The following is a 21173-nucleotide window of genomic DNA, read 5'->3' on the forward strand; positions in this document are numbered from 1 at the left end:
GAGCCGTCCGCTAGCTCGTCTCCCTCCGCTTTCTCCTCTCGACCTCTCCGCTCGGACCGTCTCCCTTCGCTTTCCCCTCTCGGCCTTTCAGCTCGAAGCTGGTCTGCTCGCGTATGGCGTGAGATTGAATCGAAGGAAACGTCAAATCCCATGGTGATAAACTCGATTGGGGCAGCAGCGACCTCAAGCTTCATAGCGGTGAGTTGATTAGATTTACTGGAACCTAGATTGTAGCTGCGCATTTTGATTTGGGTTGCTTGGATCTCGATTTTGGATTGGGGATCTCGATTCGAGTTTGCGGATTTCGATTTGTGAGGTCCATTCTGCCTTTCCTCTTCAGGTCCATCGAGCTGACATCACACCATGGTGGAACAACGAGCTGGGAGATGTCATTTTGCATTGACTCAGTTGCGTATTCAAGATAGTTGGCAGTAGCTCGTAGATGCAGTTGAGCATGAAGGTGACGGTCTAGCTTTCAGGACCTCTCTTGGCGGAATATGGCATCAAGACTTTCTCTTCCCCAGCAATTTTTTGTAAGGTTAGTTGTCTAGTGCTAATCCCTATTTTTTCTTGATAACGATGCACTCTTCCGCTTTCAGTCTGATGCTATCAAATCAACTATATCAGTTAGCTAAAAAAAACATATCGGAATACCTGTTTCTCTAAAATTTGCCCCACATCACAGAAAAACAAAAATTGCGGTCTGGATAACATTGAAATTACTGAATTAACAAAGCATGAGAGCCTAGATCCTTGCTATGATAAACTGTTCCATACATAAGATTCCATGGAAAGTGCACAGAACTCATCCGTTCTCCTAAGGGGATGAGACCTTCACTTAAAATTGGCAAACACATTATAGGGATTTGTATTGAATGACTGAGTAACATTTCCTTGTTGTGTATCTTGACCATGGTTGGGGGTCCCAAAGAATGAACTGAAAGGCGGAGGCACAAAAGCATTTCCATGTGGATAGTAGCCCGGATAGTAGCCTGGTATCTGTATTTGATTTTGGTACATACTACTCCCTAAATGGCCCTGTACCAAAGAAAAAGGAACACTAATATCAGTAATGAAGATACGAGTAGTCTTGATAGTATTAAATATAGGTAACATATCAGGTGCAAACCAACCAACCTGTGCAAACTTGGAAACTACCAATCAGGACCACTAGATGCTAATCCAATGGATGGGGTGAGGGGGCTTAAGCGCAAAAAAAAAGGCCGGCGGGTGGGGGGCTTAAGCGCAAAAAAATCCCACCTCTCACCCATCCATTGGATCAGCATCTAGTGGTCCTGATTGGTAGTTTCCAAGTTTGCACAGGTTGGTTGGTTTGCACCTAATACGTTGCCTTAAATATAAATGAAATCTCGTACCAGGTCAGTGTAGTGTGGTTGCTCATATGTTACATTATCTACTTCCACTGCAGGACCATAAGCCTTTGGGTCATTCTTGCCTTTCTTTTTCCATCGTGTGTTTGCTTCTGTTGCAGAACCAGAAGCCATTGGGTCATTCTTGGTTTTTTTTCTGTCGTGTTGCCTTCTCGAAACCACCAATTGGTCTCTTAGATCCATGAATTTCCTTCTCCTTAACCTTCAAGCCTTTTGGTTTGATAGCTTGGTCTTCTTCTTGTGTAGCTACAAAATAGATAATAATTAGATTTTGGTGTCATATGTATGGTGTTCACGCAATTATTACTCAGGCTATACCGGAGTGTGAACCTTGTGGGTGAGATAAGGTACCGACATCTGAATCAGCTTTAATTTTTAGGCTTTTCTCCACATCTTCTGCTAATTTCTCTGCATTATTCACAGCCATAAAGTGAAGGGCGGGCCTGGTGCAAGCGGTAGAGTCTTACCGCCTGTGACTGGAAGGTCCCGGGTTCGAGTCGCGGTCTCCTCGCATTGCACAGGCGAGGGTAAGGCTTGCCACTAACACCCTTCCCCAGACCCTGCACAGAGTGGGAGCTCTCTGCACTGGGTACGCCCTTTATTCACAGCCATAAAGTATGTTTCATCAGATTCTGCCGCTCGAGTAGCTAAATGAATATACATTCTGCATACCTCCTTTCTCTGTTTTGATAGCTTTGTTTTGGGATCTTCATGTGTCTCAGAATTGCTCTTTATATGAACTACTTTTGCATCAACTGTCCATCTTTATATAATACAGTTCTGAAAATCTTTATTGAACTTCTTATAGTCCTCCACAACTCCAGCAAGGTGCTTGCACACATTCTGGTTCATATGCCAAATACAAATTCTATGATGAATCTCTGGCAGTACTATCTTGATTGCTTTAACCATTGCTGCATCTTCATCGGTTAAAATGGTTTGTGGCTTCTTGCCTGACATAGCAGTTAAGAATGTGTTGAAAAGCCAAACAAAACTCTCAGTAGTTTCATCATACAAAAGTGCAGCACCAAAAATTGTTGTTTTCTTGTGATTATTCACTCCAACTAGCAAACCAAATAGACGTCCATCATTTAATTTTCTATATGTTGTGTCAAAGCAAACAACATCACCAAAAACTTCATAGTCTGCGACCATTTTAGAATCTGTCCAAAAAATATTTGTTATCAAGTCATCCTCATCAACCTGAATGGAATAGAAAAACTTCCCATCTTCTGATGTTTTCTTCTCTAGATATTCCAATACTCCTCCCGTGTCCCCATGGTTTATCTGTAGTGACCTCTTTGAATACAATTTATTCTTCATATCTTCACGAGTAAATCCAAGATTCTCAACTCCACCTGCTTCTTTTGCCATGAGATCAAAGGTAGCCTTATTTGAAATGCCGACTGCTTTAGCATTTTCTACACTCGCAAGCTGTGCTTCTGTTATTTTTCTTTGAGATCTTAAATGATGAACTTGACTGCTAGTAGCAAGAATATGATTATGTTTAGGCTCAAACTCATAAATGCAGTACAATCCATCTGTAAGACTTATCTTCATGCGAGCTTCACACATACATCGTGTCTCTGGTCTACTATAGCTGGAAGATTCTTCTTTTTTATCAGGACGCCGAACACCTATTGATAAATAAATAATTGATCAAAATGATGTTCTATCCCTAATGATGAAGAAAGTGGCACAAAACAAAAGTGATTTAATACCTGCACGAGAACAACAAAAGGTTGTATTCTTTATGGTGGTGCTGTTTTTCACATTATGTGAACTGCTCCTTCGAATACTAAAACCCTTGTCTCGAGCATAGGCATTGTAAAATTGGTATGCCTCTTCTTCAGTGCAGAATTTCATACCAACCTTAGGTATCCTGTCTCCCGTAGAATTTTCTACCTGAGTAGGTTCGGTCTGGATTTGTAGTGGGTTTCATGCAGAATATGTTAGAAATCATGCAAACTTGCAATGGCGGTTAAATTTCAAATATATTTGCATAGACAAAACAAATATAGATTATGAATATGAATGGTAATCCAATATGACTTGCATTTTCTAACTCTATTCTTACTCTGTCAGATGAGGGAATGTTGATCTAGAGAAACTCTGTGAGGATGTGACAGCAACAGGAGAGGTCGTATCAAGATTCTGGGTGCCTGCGGAGAATCGGCCTCCATGTAGTTAGCCGCGTCAGGCATGGGGGGAATCGGCTGAGATGCCCCCATGAAGCTGGTCTCGTCGGCACCGGTCTCGTCAGGCATATAGAGAGAATTGGCTGAGATGCAATTTTGTGTAGATTGAGAGAAACAAGAACAATGCTAATCTAATTACCCTTCCGTACCTAGATGCTAATCTGATGGAACCAGCTATTATAATTGGCGCCATTTTCACAGGCTCACGCCTTTTGCCTACTTTATTTAATTCAACTGGCGGGGGTTTAATGTGGGGCCAGAAAATGATAAGCACGTGATTAGGGGAGACGGACTACACGGACGACTCCGTTTTCTCCTGTCGTGCGGCTCCGTTTTCTCCAGTTATGCGTCGCGGACGGAGAAAATTAGCGAGGGCCCATCCCTGTAGGGAGGGCCTGTTTGGTTCACGTACATGCAGAGCCTGGCTCATATGGGACAGGCTGAGTGCATGCGACCTTGTCATGTTTGGTTGACTGCGTTGACTTAGCCTGGCTAAGAAGAGATGCTGTTTGGTTGCTTGTACGAAGATATATTGCATGAGATAAAAATATTACAAGGTTATGAATATGATTTTTTATTTTATGCAAATACACTCCTAAAGTACTTATTTTATCTAACTATGTCTTAAACATCTTTAAAATACATTAATATCACTTGATATTCACTAATCATACACTAATAGTGTCATTAGGTGTGAAAGCAGCTGCATCCAGCGAGCCAGGCCCGACAGGAACGGCCGATTTGCTCGTTCCTGCAGAGCCTGGCCGCGGGGTGCCTCGTGCATGCGCAGAGCCTGGTTCAACCAGGTGAGCAGGCAACCAAACGGCCGGTCCTTGCATCCCGCCAGCCTGGTTCAGGTGGATGCAGGGAACCAAACAGGCCCGGAATGAATGGATGGCTAGCACCCGGATCCTGAGAAAAAGTAGCTGTACACGTCTGCGGTTTTTTTTTGTTTTGGAGGCCAGGCCCGGGCCCGTCAACTTTTGGAACAACTGGTGGTGGTCTAGCGCTGCTGGGTTGGCACTCGGCAGTTTGGCACCTTGGCGAGAGCGCCATGTGGCAGGGGCGTCCAGAGAAAAAAGGGATAGCGAGCGAAGGGTCACCATGGACCGCCACGCAGCTTCCACACTGCCCAGGGAAGGGACCCCGCAGTGGCTGCGCCAGTCAGTAGCCCAGCAGCACCTGCACGGCTCCACCTCACGCCACGCGCGCGCCAAAAGGCGAAAAGGGGCAGAGGGAAAACCAGCGACGGCGCTGCCCTGCCACCAATCGCCTCTCCATCCCTCTTATCTCCTCCTCGCCACCAGGCCCACCACCGCCTGCTCTGCTACTCGTCGCTCGTTCCATTCTCGGCCGCTGCTCTCGTTGCAGCAGCCTGCGTGCGGCGAGATGGCCCTGCAGGCCCCGTCGTCTCTTCTGCGCGCGCCGGCGCCCGCGTCGCTGCTGCGGTCCTCGTTCTCCGCGCCGTGCTCGCTGCGGCGGCTGGCGCCGGCGCGCCGGCGGGTGGCCAGGGCGGCCACGGCCGCGCGGATCACCATGCGGGTCGCGTCCAAGCAGGCCTACATCTGCCGTGACTGCGGGTGAGACAGCCAAAGCTGGGCTCTTTCGCCCGCGCACGCCGCCGACTTCGTGCTCAGGGGTGCCGTCGTGCTGGTGCCTGATTTGCCTCTCTCTGTCTGTGTTGTTGCAGGTACATCTACAACGACAGGACGCCGTTCGACAAGCTGGCCGATAACTACTTCTGCCCTGGTGAGCATGAATTCTGGTGTCCTCCTTGTTCTTCTTATCTGGGTGATTTTGTTTTCTTTTTACACTTGATTGATGCAACCATTGCAAATAGCTCTGTATCCGGTTTTGGATGATAACTTCGATAGTGTTTCAGATGTCCTCTTGCAATTGCAATGCATGGCAAAACGTTAACAAGGACATACAAATGGAGTATTTGGTATTTCTAAGGAAGCTTGTTGCATTATAGTATTTATTTGTATATGAAATTTCTATGCAGCTATGTATAAAAGAACAAGTGCCTCTGCTCGAAACTAAACTGGAATATACTACTTGTGTAAATGTAGTGCTTGAGGGGCTCTGCTGTGTTGCCAATGCCAGCATGTATATTTTGTCACAAAACTTGGCGTGAGTTTTCACGGCAACAATTTGAAGAACCAAATACTCCATCCGTTCCAAATTATAAGTCGCTTTGACTTTCTTGATACATTAGCTTTGCTATGTATCTAGACATATGTTATATCTATATACATAGCAAAATCGATGTACTAAAAAAGTTAAAGCGACTTATAATTTGGAACGGGGTAGTGAACTTGCGCACTATTTCAGACACTTTGCAAAATTTATAGCAAGTGGACTCTTTTAAGAACACTAACTTTAAATGTTATCATACATATATACAAGTATTTTCGATTATTTACGAACAGCAAAAGAAGATGCTCCCTCCAATATTTGATCTGTTGTTCCCACATCGCTGATGCAGTTTGTGGAGCTCCAAAGAGAAGGTTCAGACCCTACGAGCCGGCAGTCTCTAAGAATGCAAACTCCACTGATGTTAGGAAGGCAAGGAAGGAGCAGCTGAAGAAAGAGGAATCCTTGGGGTAACATACCTAACTCAGACACACAAAACAGAACCAACACAAAGCAATTAACTATTAATATACGCATGAATTCAGCAACATTTGTACAGCTAATTAATCAATTGACTGAATTAACAAAATGTTTTGCAGGCAAGCCTTGCCTATTGCTATTGTCGCCGGGATCATTGCCCTGGCTGGCCTGTACTTCTACCTCAACAATGTCTACACTTGAATGAAGAAGAGATCCATTTGATGCCGGGAACAGGATTCGTTCCATTTTGCAGTTCTTTTTCCTTTACCACTGCAAATGTGTTGTCTTGCTACAGTGTATACTACTAGGGCTTCAAGACTGTACACAAGTCGTTGTTAATCTTGAAATACCACACATTACTTAACTAGCAGCTAATTTGAAGTATATACTTGAAAGCAGCGACAACAGAGAATAGTACAGGTGGTGTGGTGGAATTTCAGGTTGTCTGTGACAACAGGTGTTCTCCAGATGGAGAAACTCGGAAGCAGCGACAACAGAGAATAGTACAGGTGGTGTGGTGGAATTTCAGGTTGTCTGTGACAACAGGTGTTCTCGAGATGGAGAAACTCGGAAGCAACGACAATAGAGAGCAGTGGTGGTGTGATAGAATTTTAGGTATGCACGAGACGTTACCAGGAGGAATAAGCGGAGAAGGGGATGTTTGGTTGCGTGTCCTAAATTTTAGTCGCTGTCTCATCGGATGTTTGGACACATGCATGGAGTATTAAATATAGACTAATTACGAAACTAATTACATAGTTTGCGACTAATTTGCGAGACGAATCTTTTGAGTCTAATTAGTTCATGATTTGACAATGTTTGCTACAGTAAACATGCGCTAATGACGTATTACTTAAGCTTAAAAAATTCGTCTCGTGGAGTACTGACGGATTATGTAATTTGTTTTTTTATTAGTATCCGAACACCCCATGCAACGTCTTCCCGACACACCTCCTAAATTTTAGTAGCCGGATCCAAACACCCCCTAATTGTTGGGTGTAACGGATAGAAATTGCCGCAACAAACCACTCCTGCAATCGTCATTCCAGTTCCAATAATGACTCATCTGAATCACATCATGTTGTGTCAAGCCCGTACACGCCACACCATGCCTCGGCTCGGTGCGGCGCGGTGCGCGCTTGTACCATGTCCGTATTTATTGAGTCAATTTTTGCCAAAATCTTATTTGAGATCGAGACTTTAGGGCGTGATTGGTTGCTTTGGTGTGGGTGAGCCGGGATGGAGAGCCGGTTCAGGATGGTGAGATGCATGCTCAAATCGTGCACTCAGTCGTGTTTGGTTGTCTTTGTTGTTGGTCCAGTATAAGATGAGATCTTGTTTGGTTGTATGCATGAATGAGAGTTTTGAGTGTATGACACATGGGTCCCTGCGCCATGCCTGAATCAAGCCATCCTGTGTGGAGAGGAAAGTGGAAATTGAGAAGACGAAGTCGTGCGAGATGGAGGAGGGCAAATGAATGAAAGGATACAGACAAAAGGTGCGAGGAGAGCAACCAAACACGCCGCATGAATGAGGTTAGACATCATAACGGTACAGGGACGGCCCGATTCGGCCTACCAATTATCTAGCATTTAATGTAGGCCTTCAAATTTATTGACATTAATTGAACTAAAATTGACCATGTACGTCCAATTAAAATCCAACACTTGCAACGTAGCATCAATATTTCAGCAGACTCGGTGAGAATGATGCTAAAAAAATATAAGACAATCTTGTACGTGTTAACTTTTAAGTGGTCTCATAAATCTACTATTGTTCCTTGAGGGTGTCAGCACCCCGAATCATCTGGTGGCTGCGGCGCTCGAGTCGTCACAGCTTACGTCGCTAATTAATCACAACCACGCATGATGATTAATCGACGGTTATTTAATCACCCTGCCAAATCCGGAACCAACCAACCGGGCCCCTCCCCTCGTGCCGCCACCGCGAAAAGGCGCCAAGCAACATCGCCCCCAGCCCTCCCCGTCCTCAGTGCCGCTCCTGGATTTTGAGGACCCCTAGCGAACTCATAGTGACGGCTCTTATCGATAAATGTTTCAATATTCTAAAATTCTAACATTTGATCTAAATTACAAAAAAAAACATGACTATATGAGTATAAAGTACTAAACAAAAATTGAACAACGAAAAAAAAACCCTAGGGCCTAAACAATTTGAACATAAACTTATTCACAACCAAGATTTACAAATCACAAAAAGGGCAGAAGGCAATAACCAAGATCAGATGTCATCGTCTTCGTCGAGCCCTGCCTCAGCTGCCTGGTCGCCGTCGTCGTCTGGAACGCCGTCGTCTGGCTTCTGGAAGACTGGAACTGGGGCGTCAGTGTCTCGGTGATCTGCGCTGGTGATCGTGTGGTGAACTGGTGATCGGTGCTGTGTCTCTCGCAGTCTCACATCTCGCCGTCTCGTCAGAAGTTCGGAAGTCGCGACTCGCGATCGCTATGTTCGCGTGTGCGAGTGTTGGTGGCTCGGCTCCTTGCCTCCTGAAAAGAAAGAGGCCGACGATTCTTTTTACTCATTAATTCTAAATCCTAATGAATTATAGCTGAAGGTACGGAGTATTATATACAGCTTAGGCCCCATCCCGCGAGGCCCTCAGCCGTCGCACCTCCTGCCCCACCCTAGGACCGGCACCGTCCTCCCTCCCGTCTCCCGGCATCGCCGTTGCTTTCCGTCTTCCCGCGAACCGACGCCATCCTTGGCCCCGGTTCCACGGCTCGAATCGCATCCGATCCCGCCCGGGCGCCTCCTCTATACATTGGACCGATCGCCCGGGCCGCTGATGGAGGCGGAGACGGGAGGGACGAGGCCCGCGGCGGCGGAGGCGATGAAGAAGGCGAAGAAGGACGGGGTGGTCAAGGAGGTGATACGGCTCGAGCGCGAGTCCGTCATCCCTATCCTCAAGCCCAAGCTCGTCATGAAGCTCAGCTACCTCATCGGTATCTATCTATGATCGTCCTTCCATTGCCGCCGCCGGCCTGCCTGCCTGCATGCTACCTCTTGGTTTCGTTTGCATTGGCTCGATCCTGCTCCGGTTGCGCTGCGTGCATTTACCGTGGATGGATTGGTTAAATCACCGCCGCCGCCTTTCATGGGAAACGGGATAAGAGATCCAATATCTCGGATTTCTTTCTTCTCGGGTGCAAGGATGCGGTGATCGTACTGTGATTGACAGCACTCCCTAAAACTCGCTGTCTCTGCTCCGTTGTGTGATCATTTGATTATTTATTTTTCTTTTTTCTTTTTTTTTTGTTTCTGGAGGCGTTAATTGGAACGAGTTCCTGCGCATTGGAGAGAACTGTGCGATTTTGGGGACAGCGATTCGTTAGTTCGTCTGAATTCCACTCAGCTACCGAGTAAAGGAAACGCCATTGGCTTATTCTGTCCAGTCTCGTTTGTCACACACTTGTGATAACTGATAAGCTCGGCTGCCAGAAAAAAACTTATCCTTCATCTTCGTTTGAAGTTTTAGTTAGTTAATGTGGTTGCCATGAATTGTCTTTCGGCCCGTTCGCTTGTTGGTTTCAGCCAGCCCAAACCAGCCAGCCAACAGTGTTTTTCTCTCACAACAGACCAGCACCGGCCAGCCCAAACCAGCCCAGAAACCAACCAGCGAACAAGCCGTTTAATCTAACTAAAAAATGATCAGTACAATGTATTTTGCTCCATAGATCTCAGTATTTAGATTTTTTTATGTGTTAGTAACTGCCTGTCACCTAAAAGCTGTCAGTTTACGCATGGGCTGTAGATACTGTGAATATAACACTTTCTGTTGTTTTTGCTAATCCTGAATGTAGTTTTAAGTTGTCTGCTAATCCTAAAATTTTATTTTATAGTGAATAATGTGACTTTTATTGGATAAGGATAATAAATAAATTTATTGCTTTACTTCTCCATGTTAATCCTAATATACTGTCTATAAATTTTGAAATTGAAACTGTGTGATTTAATTTACGTCGCCATAATGCCATAATAATCGTGAATATCTATTTTATGCCCCTGATTTATTCTTCAGAGCGTGAGAATGACCGTGCTGAGTTCATGAAGCTATGTAAGAGGGTGGAGTACACAATCCGTGCTTGGTACCTTCTGCAGTTTGATGATCTAATGGTCTGTACCTATTCTTATATTCGTTGTTTACGGTCCAAGTTAGTCGAGTTTCTTAATTTTTCTGCTGTGATGCAGCAACTGTTTTCTTTATTTGATCCTGTTAATGGCGAGAAGAGTTTGGAGCAGCAGGGCATGACATCCAATGAGCTTGACACTTTAGAACTCAATTTCTTAACCTACCTTTTTCAGGTTGGCCCACTTTCTGTTCCTTTCCACCCTATTGAGTATGGTATCTGAGATTTTATACAATAACGAAATACTACTCATGGCCTTAAGTAGATTATGGAAAAGAGCAACTTCAAGTTGTTATCTGACGAAGAGTATGAGGTAGCGCAGTCTGGTCAGTATCTTCTAAACCTCCCGATCAAGGTTGATGAATCCAAGGTATATGAAGTCACTTAAGATTTTCAATATGTATGCTAACACAGCAATCTACTTCACTTTCAACTAGCTATATTTGAACAAATTATAGGTAGACAGCAAGTTATTGACAAGGTACTTTAGGGAGCACCCACATGACAATCTACCAGCATTTGCTAATAAGGTATGTGCATTCTCTGTGGTTCATTCTGCTAGTCATCTTTCCTACTTGAACTGCACAATTAATTGAACTGGGGAAATTTGTTTGCTTGAACTAATTTTCTCTTCAGAAGTATTCTTTCCTTGGTACCCATTGCTCTCAAGGTCATCCAAGCTAGCATGCCCCTGATTCCTTTTTCATAGTTCAGTATATATAGTGTTATAGTAGTTATTGCACATCAAACATATCTTTACAGTATATTATCTTCCGTCGGGGCATTGGAATTGATCGGACAACTGACTACTTCTTCATGGAAAAAGTGGATGTCATCATATCTCGAGTATGGAGGTCATTGCTTCGAATCACAAGGTATAGCATGCTGATATCAGTGTTCTTTCCTTTTTTTTTTGATTAAAGTGAATGGTTGTTCCTTTGACAATGCGTCGGCATCGCCAAATTCGATATTTTAATGTCAGGATCGATAGATTGTTCTCGAAGAAACAAGTACTGTCAAGAAAGGACACAAAGAAGACTGACGAAATAAATGATGATGTAGAAGAGCCAGATCTCTACGTTGAGCGTGTTCGTCTAGAGAAAATGGAACTGAGGTTGTAGAATCGGGCTTTCCTTCACATGAATTTTGGTAAATTAGAGTTGAACTTCTTTGGTAATGTGTGCTATATTCCATTTTTATGACAGCATAAAGAATCTATTAAGAAAAATGACAATTCAAGAGCCTACATTTGAAAGGATGATCGTGGTATATAGGTACATAACTCTATATGGGTTATCATTTCCTTTAGCCTTCTTCAATTCTCTTATCTTCGGAGTTGACATGTCGATATAGGTGCTTATTCTGATCCTAACAATATAGGAGGGCTAGCTCAGAAAGTAAGCCAGATCGAGGGATATTTGTAAAGCACTTCAAGCACATTCCGATGGCCGATATGGAGTTAGTCCTGGTAATATATATAGGTTGCTGGAAACACAATTTGTACCGACACTTAATTTTAAGCACCATTTGGCATGTTTTATTTGCTCTCCTAAAGTATCTGTCATCACTATGTATTTGTGTTGTAGCCAGAGAAGAAAAACCCTAGTTTAACACCGATGGATTGGGTTACATTTCTAATTTCTGCTGTGATTGGTTTGGTATGTCACTGATTCTTTCATCATTAAAATGCTGCTTCTTTATGTTCAACCATCTGAATAGTGTTTCCTTTCAGGTCACTCTAATAGGTAGTCTAGAAATGCCAAAGGCTGACATATGGGTTGTCACAGCTATCTTATCTGGTCTGATTGGATACTGTGCGAAGATATACTTCACGTAAGTGATTTCATTTATACTACCCAACAAGAAAGTTTTCTTTTGCTCATATGTTACTCTATAAGTATAACTAATATATGTCTGAAGGTAAGCCCCTGACAGAATATTACCTCTACCAATTTGGTAAAATTCCAGGTACTTGAAACGAAATTCCTGGTACTACACTAATGCATGATGGATTTCACTCTTTCCAAACAGATTCCAAGCAAATATGGTTGGATACCAAAACTTGATTACAAAGTCAATGTATGATAAGCAGCTTGATAGTGGAAGAGGAACACTTCTTCACTTGTGTGATGATGTGATCCAGCAAGAAGTATGCAAGCCTCACTATATCCCTGACAGATTTAACTGGCTTTGTGCGTGCCACTGATGTATCCTTAAACACTTTTGCAGGTTAAGGAGGTTATCATTTCTTACTATATTTTGATGGAGCAAGGAAAGGCCACTGTACAGGTAAGCATATCTCCTAGTTCTCTGTTTTGCTTTAAGACAACCTTGTGCAATCGAAGTCCTGCTTGCTAGTTGCTGTGTTTGCTCTTTTTTCAAATGTTATAGATTTACAGGTTCTTAAGCATATAATTATACTGTATGTAAGTTCCAGTTGTTGTTCAGGCAAATTTCATCATCTTAGTAGGCTTAATACAAAACTCTAAGAGAGCATTTCAAAGTTTATGATATTGCTGTATTTATCATCCTTCCAGGATCTTGATTTACGTTGCGAACAGCTCATCAAAGAAGAGTTTGGTATGGAGTGCAATTTTGATGTTGTGGATGCTGTAAAGAAGCTAGAGAAACTCGGTATTGTTTCTCGGGTAAGTTCTACTACAATTCCTGCAAAGGTGACTTACACAAATCTTCAATAACAGAAGTATCTGTCCAGACCAGTGTCTGTTTGTCTAATCCTTGAGCAGTAACTTTTTCTTGATTCAGTGTGATCTGCTGGTTCATGATTTCTTAACCTTGTCGATTCCAAATTTGTTGGACCTTATAATAATTCTCTACTCAGGACTCAATCGGGAGGATCCTATGTGTCCCATTGAAGCGCGCAAATGAGATCATAGGGACAACTACTGAAGAAATGGTGATGCGAGCCCAGCAAGCCCCTGCTGGTTCATAAGCTTCACGATAATTACATCATTCTGACAAGATTTTGCGATGCAAGACCTGCCCTGATCCTATCTTTTGAGCAGTTTGCTGGTGTAGGAGGTGGTAACCTTAAATATAGCTTGTGTTATTCTTTCATTTCTTCATTCGTTTGTAAGAATGGTATCATCCTTATTTTTAGTGTACGGGTAGTGGAATAAGTGGACTGTACAGCACAGGATTTACATGTACAAAACCGTTGCTTCCTGATTGCTTTCGCATAGTTTAGTTACTTCCTGATTGTTTTCGCTGTTTCGCACCAGCATTATGGGGTGTGTTTGGTTACCTGGCTTTCTTTTAGCCTTGCTGGAAATAAACCATGCTAGCTAAGATGCACTTGTTTGGTTGCCTACATTATCTAAGCCTAGCTAGCATCTATTGTTTGGTTGACTGATTTAGTTTGATAGAGTCACCTCTTCTTTATACATGTCACTTCACCACCTTTGAAGCAATTTGTCAAACACGTAATGAGGGTCACCCCTTTGCGAATCGAAGCAGGGGCTAATGTCTGTATCGCTGTTGCTATCAAGAGCAATGATGAACTCAGATGAGGTCTTTGTTCTCATGATTCACAGGGTGTTTGAAGCTAAGGGCTAAACTAGCATGTAAACTGAAGATGAGAACTCCATGCTCGCGGTGCTCTCAACTCCATGCCTGCGACTCCAGCAATTCGTGGAACACTATGGAGCGGCCAGATCGAAGGTTCCCAGATCGAAATCGCGCGACGCCTTGTGCAGGTCCTGGATCTCCGCCGTCCACCTCCCCCACGGCTGCTACCGCACGCCGCCAGCGCCTGCGCAGGCCTGCGAGAGGGAGGGGCAGCGCACGCTGCCAGGCCGGCAGGGAGGAGCAGCGCAGGGAGGGAGGAGTGGGGGCTCGCCGGTGGAGGGAGGGTGAGCCGGTGGAGAGGGAGGGGCGCTCGCGAGCACGGCAGCAGCGACACCCGCCCGCGGGACCCCCGCCCTGCCACCGCGGGAGCTCGCCGTCGAAGGGGAGCTCGCCGGCAAAGGTGGAAACCGGCCTTTCCCAACGCCCGTTGGAGCACGGCCACCTCGCGAGCTCGCTCTGGATCCTCCGCATTGGTGGCCGGAGCACGCTGGCGTCGTCGTCCTCCTCGGATCGAGCCTCCATCGTCGAGCGTCTGCTCCCAGACCTCCGCGTGGTTGACCGGGAGGTGACGCGAGGCCAATCCAGGCTCAAAAAACGGATCCTGATCTCGTTTTCCAGGTAACTGGACCTGGCTTCGGGCTATTTACGGGCAACCAAATAGCTAAAAGTTGGCTTCTTGAAGCATGATCGGGGTTAGCCACCCAACCAAATAGGCCATGATATACAGTATCATATATTGAAACATTTTAATCATGGCCCAAAAAAAAACAAAAGACAGCTTGCTCCGGATGATATTTGTCTATCTAAGCAGGAATCACTCTGAAGTTGTTTTTCATATAGAGCATTGCGTTACCATTTTGCAAAATGGTTTATCTCTTAGTCCAGGATATATGGTGGAAAATCAATACTCTGAAATTTACTATCCCAGCAGAAAACTGCACTGACAGTTTCTTTGCACATTGACCCAGTATATATAATCCTGCTGATACTGAAGACTGAGCTCAAATAATCCAGTTTCTACCAGAGCTCTGACAATGCAGCAATGAAAGAACTACATTTGAACTATGCAACATTCACAGTTCTTAAAAACACATTCACAATTTCCAGTTCTTGCATTGCTGCGTTTAAACTGAATTTAGCAACAGAAAATTTAGTCTCAAGACTATCATGCCAACATAAACACAATGTTCAAAGGAGTAAAGCAATGTAACACCACGGTCATAATAGATGCCTTATCAGTAGTTAACAAGGAAAACGGTAATGCTGCTTATAGGTCATCCATCTAGACGGACGGACCCGTATAATTCGCCTGCTCGCTTTGCGCCTCACCCGCGTCGCCCTCGCTCGCGTGGCCTGCTCACTCAGCGCGTTGCGCGCCTCTGCTCCGGGACAGGCCCTGCCCTCGATCACGCCACCCCCGCTCGCGCGGTGCAGCCCCGCCCATGTCCCCGCCCCCTGCCCGTGCCACGTGCCCCCGGCGGGACCCGCGCCTCCTGTCGCGGCCGCGCTCCATCGGTTTGCCCCATGCCGAGGTCCGCGTCGCCGACGAGCTCCACACCAACGACCTCCGCACACTCTATGGCATCGAGCTCCGCGTCGACGTCGAACTCCGCGTCGACGTCGAACTCCGTGTCGACGAGCCTCCATTCGTCCGAGCAGCAAGCAGATGATATACTGAAAAGCGTATGTTGCAATAGTAAGTTTCAAGTGTTTCAGAGGTATATTGCTGAGTGTTGTATATTGATGTTGTAAAAATAGATCAGGATGTTGCAAATGTTGTAATGACTATAAACGTATGTTTTAAGTATATGTTACAAATGTTTCATCTGCTCCAGACGAATGTTTCGAGTGTTTTATCTGGATATTGCAAAAGTAGATCTGGATGTTGCATATCCACTCCAGACGAATGTTTCAAGTGTTTCATTTCATTTGTATGTTGCAACTGTTGTATCTGGATGCTTCAAAAGTAGATCGGTGTTTCACATGAAATGCGCGCGGGAAGCGACCACCAGCACAACGACGTTCAGGGCGGCGTGGGCGATGTGGGCCCACTGCTGGTGCGCTCCCTCGCGAGCCCGACATGCTATGCGCTCGGTTGCTCCCTCTGCGCGGCAGCGGCCGGACGCTAGCGCCCCGCATAGACGTCCAGGCGCTAGCAAATCCACAAGGAAAAAAATGTGTAGTACTCATCACAAGCAATGAGCTATTCAGAATATAAGGCTACTCATCAGGCAGGAGTTTGCACCAATGGCTTGTTTAAACAAACTATCATTTAAATTTTAATAATAAGGAAAACAAGAAATATACTTCTAACTTTCTGACCATGGTGTTTGTTGTCCACATTTCAATATTTATGTTTCAGTCCAAATGCTTCAATGATTGCCATCACTAACAGACTGCAATGCATAACATCTTTCCAGTAGTAGACAATACCTGAAGCTGCCAGGGACACATCAGTAGTGTCATCCATAGTTACAAGCTGATTCTCCGATATCATTTCAACAAACTTCACACATGCCGGTCACAGCTCACTTTATTCTACACAAGCACAAAACAAGCACACGGGGGAAAGGGACAAAGCTATTATTTAGGATGTAAAGCTGTCATCCCCATTTCAAGCAGCTTATCACTGATTTCCATACTTGGGTCCATCTTTGCCTTTCTTTATGTCGTCCCATCCTCTAACCCATGGTTGACCTGGTGTTGATCGGGTCTCGGGAGAAGCATGCTTGGTTAGGTTATCTGTTACCTTTGATTTGATGGCAGCAAACACCTATTTGAACATGAATTGTCCATTAAAGCAGCAATTTTTCCTACAAGAAAGACGAATGCACACAACAACAGTTGCCGAATGTCATACCGGATTAGAATTCAGATCCTCTGGTGGTTGCTCCTGACTAGTCAGCCATTTCCACAAATCTGGGTTTTCCTGGGGAATCAAACAGTCCTAGAATTAGAATGCATACAGATTTCAAAGTAAATATTGGAGAAAAGAAATTTTTAATAACTACAGTTCACCACCACTCGCTCCGGCATTTCCAATGTCCTGAGTCTATAGTAGCTTTTGAAAGCAAAAATCATCATACAGAATGGAATTTGTGTTCATCTGTGACTAATGGTAAGATTTAAGGCACCTAATTACTAACCTGATAAGTTACAAGTAATCTGATGGAATGCTTTGTCAGAGTAAATAATAACATTGATATGGGTAGCTGGGATGATTCGGACCTGTCAGTGGCCCTGATCCAATGATAACTGAAGCAGAATTATTGAAAGAAGTTCTCAGACTGGCAAGCAACTAGGAAACAGCATGTAACTTTCTAATTAGTATTAGAAATTGTGAGAAGGGCAGGCCTGGTGCAGTGGTGAGAGCTGTCTCACTAAGTCACTAGGTTGTGGGTTCGAAGTAGCCTCTCCGCAGATTTGCGGAGGGAAGGCTTGCCTCGGTTTTTCCCTTCCCCAGACCCCACTCATGTGGGAGCCTCTGGCACTGGATCTGCCCTTTTTATTAGAAATTGTGAAGCTCCATCATGTTATGCCTATAAACATGCATCTTTCATGAAGGCACAGAGCTCTGGCTTTGGTTTCTGTTGATTCAAAGTTCAATATGTGTACAGCAACAAGACAGTACATGAGCATGCAAAGTTGCAAACTATGCCAGTGCTACGCCCACCCTTTTTTTTTCTCAGCGTAGCATAATGCAGACACTAAGCGCGTGGTTGGTTCTCGGGCAAGCACTAGCCTAGCCTCGCCCAGCAAGGAAGCTAAGGGCAAGATGCGTTCGGCTCGCCTCCTCTGGCAAGGATTGACTTGTGCAGTGATGCTAGCGGCGAGGCATCCAAGCAGGCCCTGAATTCACAGAGATACGTTGCCCTAAACAAGACTAACTGGTAGGTAGCAACTGATATTTATTTTAAAAGAGCAGGATAAACATGATCCCGTACGAATCATAAATTACTATCATACTCCGTAGGTTTTACACTCGTGTAACCTTAATATAAGAGCTTTTATATTCATGTGACCTTGACTCAGGAGACTTCTGTTCTGTGTAGTTCCCAAAATCTAAATAATTTGACATCATCAAGCACAGCTCCAAATGCTAATAAGAAAATTCAACCTTTAAGGCTATTCGAATGGAAGAATAGTGATTAGAAATTTTATTTAAAAAATGAAATGCTAGAACATGATTTGGCCATCTAACAACAAAGCCACTTTCAGCTACATCGATCAAGTATGGCTCCTAATGTTGCTAACATACATGAGGATTGAGGAGTGAGGGAACAGCATGGTTTAACATGAAACCACATACCAGATTACTCAGCAACTAACCAGCACAATCAATTAACCAATCAATTACTGGAACAGGATGGCAGAGATGAACAATCAGACGATGAAATTAGACTCGAGCCCTGGAACCAAATGTTCAACAATTAGAAAGCTGAACTGATCTCCTTCCTTAAGCCTCTGTCCCCTTCCCATTACCCCCTTCCCGTTACCCTGCTCCTCTTGCTAACCTTCCCCAAATCCTTGGTCGTTCCTATCTAAAGTATCTATAATTCTTCCACCGCTGAAGCAATTCCTACCACAGATTACCCGGGACACGATAGAGGAAGAGGGATTGGTCGGCGCCGGCCACGCCCACACCACAGGCAGCAGAGCTGAGAGCTTACGAGGTCGAGCACTTGCAGGAGGGCGCGGATGTTGGCCTCGTCCATGCCGTGCACGTGCTGCTCGACCCAGGTCCCCAGCACCAGGTCCAGCTCCAGGAACCCCCGCTGCTTGCTCCGGTACACCAACCTGTACAACGCCGTAGTGACTCGGGATTCAACAAAGGGGGCCAACGGAATATCAAGCGCGAACCACAACCGGAGACCGGGGTAAGGTACGGGCACGCACCTGTTGAGGAGGCGGCGGCGGCTCTCGCCGGAGGAGAGGTCGATCGTGGTGGTGGCGGCGTTCTGCTGGGAGGTCGTCGGGGTCGGGGTGGTCGAGAAGGCGGGGGCGAGGCGCTGCGCGGAGGCGGCGGTGACGGCGGTCGAGGGGAGCACGCGGCGGAGGTGGAGCGCGTGGCGGAGCAGCGCGGCCGCCATGGCTGCTTGGGTGGCGGGCGAGAGGCACGGAGAGAGAGTGAGATCGGCCGACCGCCGACGGCGAGCGAGACGGGGAGAACGAACGTCTTGGACGTGGCAGCTGGGTGGCCCCGAACCGCTTCGTTACGGGCCGGGCCGGGCCGTAGGTTAAGGTTGGGTTGGGTGGGTGGGACTTGGGAGGTGGACGTGGAAGCGCGCCGTAGGTGCGGCTTGGCAGCGCCTGGGCCAGACGAGTTGCTCGAAGGGAAAAGTTATATGGGACGTCACTTCAAAAAAAAAAAAACTATTGCCCGATTTACCTCTCTTAATAATCATAAAATTAGATTAGATTTTGGACTCCTCTAACTTTTAAAACCACTCAATTTATGACGTCACATCAACCATGAGAAGGTAAATTAGACTTTCACGATAATTTGAAGAAATCAATCAACTTTATCAAAATGTTGTAGAAATGTTTTTTTTCAAAAAATATCTGATATCTTTCTAAAATAAATATCCATTTATAGAAATACTAAAAGCTGACTTAACTTTAGAAATTTCATAGAAAAATTATTTTGACTTCAGCAAATATGAAAGCAACTTCATTTTTTTAATCTAGTCACCATAATATAGAGCATTATTTTAGGAAACGCATGAAATCTAGCATCAAACCCATCCAAACTATCTTCCTACTCGATCATGTGCTTCCGGTGCGTAATAATTAGAGAAGGTAAATTGGACTTGCGCAATAATTAAGGAAGGTCATGTGAACCTTTTCCTTTCCCGAAAGTTGTCAGGTTGTGAAGGGCTTACCCTGGGAAGAAAGCGGGTGCTTGAGCCCATGCGCAGCTAATTGTGTTGTTTCATAGTGTGTTTACCCATGAGCCACCTGAATCTCGAACTTTCTTTCTTTAACAAGTTTCCATCCGTAAAAATGTTGAAAAAATAAATAAAACCTGAACAAAGGATTAAAACTACTCTACTTTCATTGATCTCTGTTGGAATAAAACCTGAACAAAGGATTAAAAATGCTTTCATATATATATGTGTGTGTGTGTGTGTGATGGGTATGTTGAAATGGTGTCTTGACCTAACCAACCATTCACTAACACAACCAAAGGAAACATATCCATCCCATGATATGATTAGGTGTGTAATCCTAATTCTAATCTCTAAAATCAATATATGTGTCGGTGCCAAATGTGGCCAACAAGTAAATATTTATAATTTTGCCGTGCGTTGTAATTGGATATGGCCTAGCACTCAATGACACAGGATTCATACTAGTTCAGACAACGGGCCCTACATCCAGTTGAGGTCGGTTGGTGACTTTATTCCTGAGCCCAAGTGTTCGAAGTTTACCGTGGGGTTACAAACGAGTGAGGAATGAACTGGGGTGTAAAAGACCCGGTCGGACTCTAGTCCGAGTGAAAGAGAGTGACGGGGGCTCAAATGTATGCTAAGTGTCGGAGCGTGTGCTCTGTGTGCGTCTCTGTGTGCCCGAGCTTGCGAGCTGTTGAGACTGTTGATATCGTGTTCGGTAGCCTATGTAGTCGTTGAGTCCTTGAGTCCTTGGGTTGTCGTCTCTAGGAGAGAGCGCATCCCATTTTATAGTTGAAGGAGATGGCCTTACAAGTCAGAGAGAAAGAGGGAGAGTGTATACGGACGCTGCCTGGCCTTGTTGCCCATGCCATCAGGTACGGGATGGCCGTCGTCGCCCGCCATATTGTTTACGCCGTCATCGTCCATCTTACTGTTCATGCTCTGTTGTATCTGGCAGACTGCACAGTGTTCGCCTGGTACGGCAAACGACGGCACCCATAATACTGTTTATGCTCTAACGCGTCTGGCAGGCTGTATAGTGTTCGCCTGGTACAACAAACGACGGCGCCCACAATAATATTTATGCTCTGACGCGTCTGGCAGGCTTACAGTATTCGTATAGTACGGCAAATGATGGCGCCCACAATACTATTTATGCTCTGACGTGTCTGGCAGGCTGTATAGTGTCCGTCTGACATGGCTCGACGGCACCGTCCTGCAGGTGCGTAGGGCATGGCAGGGTACGGTCCTCAGTATTGCGGTTGACTTGATCGCCTTCCCTTATCTGCTCCGCCTGCTCCTCGGGTCCACACCAAGCGGGCGTCCTCAGTCGGTGTTCCCAGT

General features: G+C 45.1%; 4 protein-coding genes across 4 annotated transcripts; 2 read left to right on the plus strand and 2 right to left on the minus strand.

Moving 5' to 3' along the window:
- Positions 1-1988: 1988 nt before the first annotated feature.
- Positions 1989-3468, minus strand: LOC136483884 (protein FAR1-RELATED SEQUENCE 5-like). The gene has a single exon (XM_066481040.1). It carries the CDS (start codon positions 2964-2966, stop codon positions 2157-2159), a length of 810 nt encoding a protein of 269 aa, XP_066337137.1. The 5' UTR covers positions 2967-3468; the 3' UTR covers positions 1989-2156.
- Positions 3469-4602: 1134 nt separating this feature from the next.
- On the plus strand, positions 4603-6580 carry LOC136483883 (uncharacterized). Its single transcript, XM_066481038.1, has 4 exons — positions 4603-5169; positions 5280-5338; positions 6078-6195; positions 6325-6580. The coding sequence occupies exons 1-4, from the start codon at positions 4694-4696 to the stop codon at positions 6404-6406; spliced, it is 735 nt and encodes a 244-aa protein (XP_066337135.1). The 5' UTR covers positions 4603-4693; the 3' UTR covers positions 6407-6580.
- A 2307-nt stretch (positions 6581-8887) lies between these two features.
- On the plus strand, positions 8888-13599 carry LOC136482295 (uncharacterized). The gene is made up of 15 exons (XM_066479515.1): positions 8888-9165; positions 10242-10336; positions 10412-10525; positions 10616-10720; positions 10809-10880; positions 11113-11225; positions 11333-11464; positions 11556-11624; positions 11731-11818; positions 11937-12008; positions 12083-12183; positions 12382-12499; positions 12580-12639; positions 12888-12998; positions 13193-13599. Exons 1-15 carry the CDS (start codon positions 9009-9011, stop codon positions 13301-13303), a joined length of 1518 nt encoding a protein of 505 aa, XP_066335612.1. The 5' UTR covers positions 8888-9008; the 3' UTR covers positions 13304-13599.
- A 2668-nt stretch (positions 13600-16267) lies between these two features.
- Positions 16268-19147, minus strand: LOC136482296 (succinate dehydrogenase assembly factor 2, mitochondrial-like). Its single transcript, XM_066479516.1, has 4 exons — positions 18835-19147; positions 18609-18735; positions 16799-16867; positions 16268-16711 (listed from the first exon to the last, which is right to left on the minus strand). The coding sequence occupies exons 1-4, from the start codon at positions 19026-19028 to the stop codon at positions 16565-16567; spliced, it is 537 nt and encodes a 178-aa protein (XP_066335613.1). The 5' UTR covers positions 19029-19147; the 3' UTR covers positions 16268-16564.
- Positions 19148-21173: the final 2026 nt, after the last annotated feature.

Source organism: Miscanthus floridulus, chromosome 9, assembly GCF_019320115.1.
Source record: "Miscanthus floridulus cultivar M001 chromosome 9, ASM1932011v1, whole genome shotgun sequence".
Taxonomy (NCBI): domain Eukaryota; kingdom Viridiplantae; phylum Streptophyta; class Magnoliopsida; order Poales; family Poaceae; genus Miscanthus; species Miscanthus floridulus.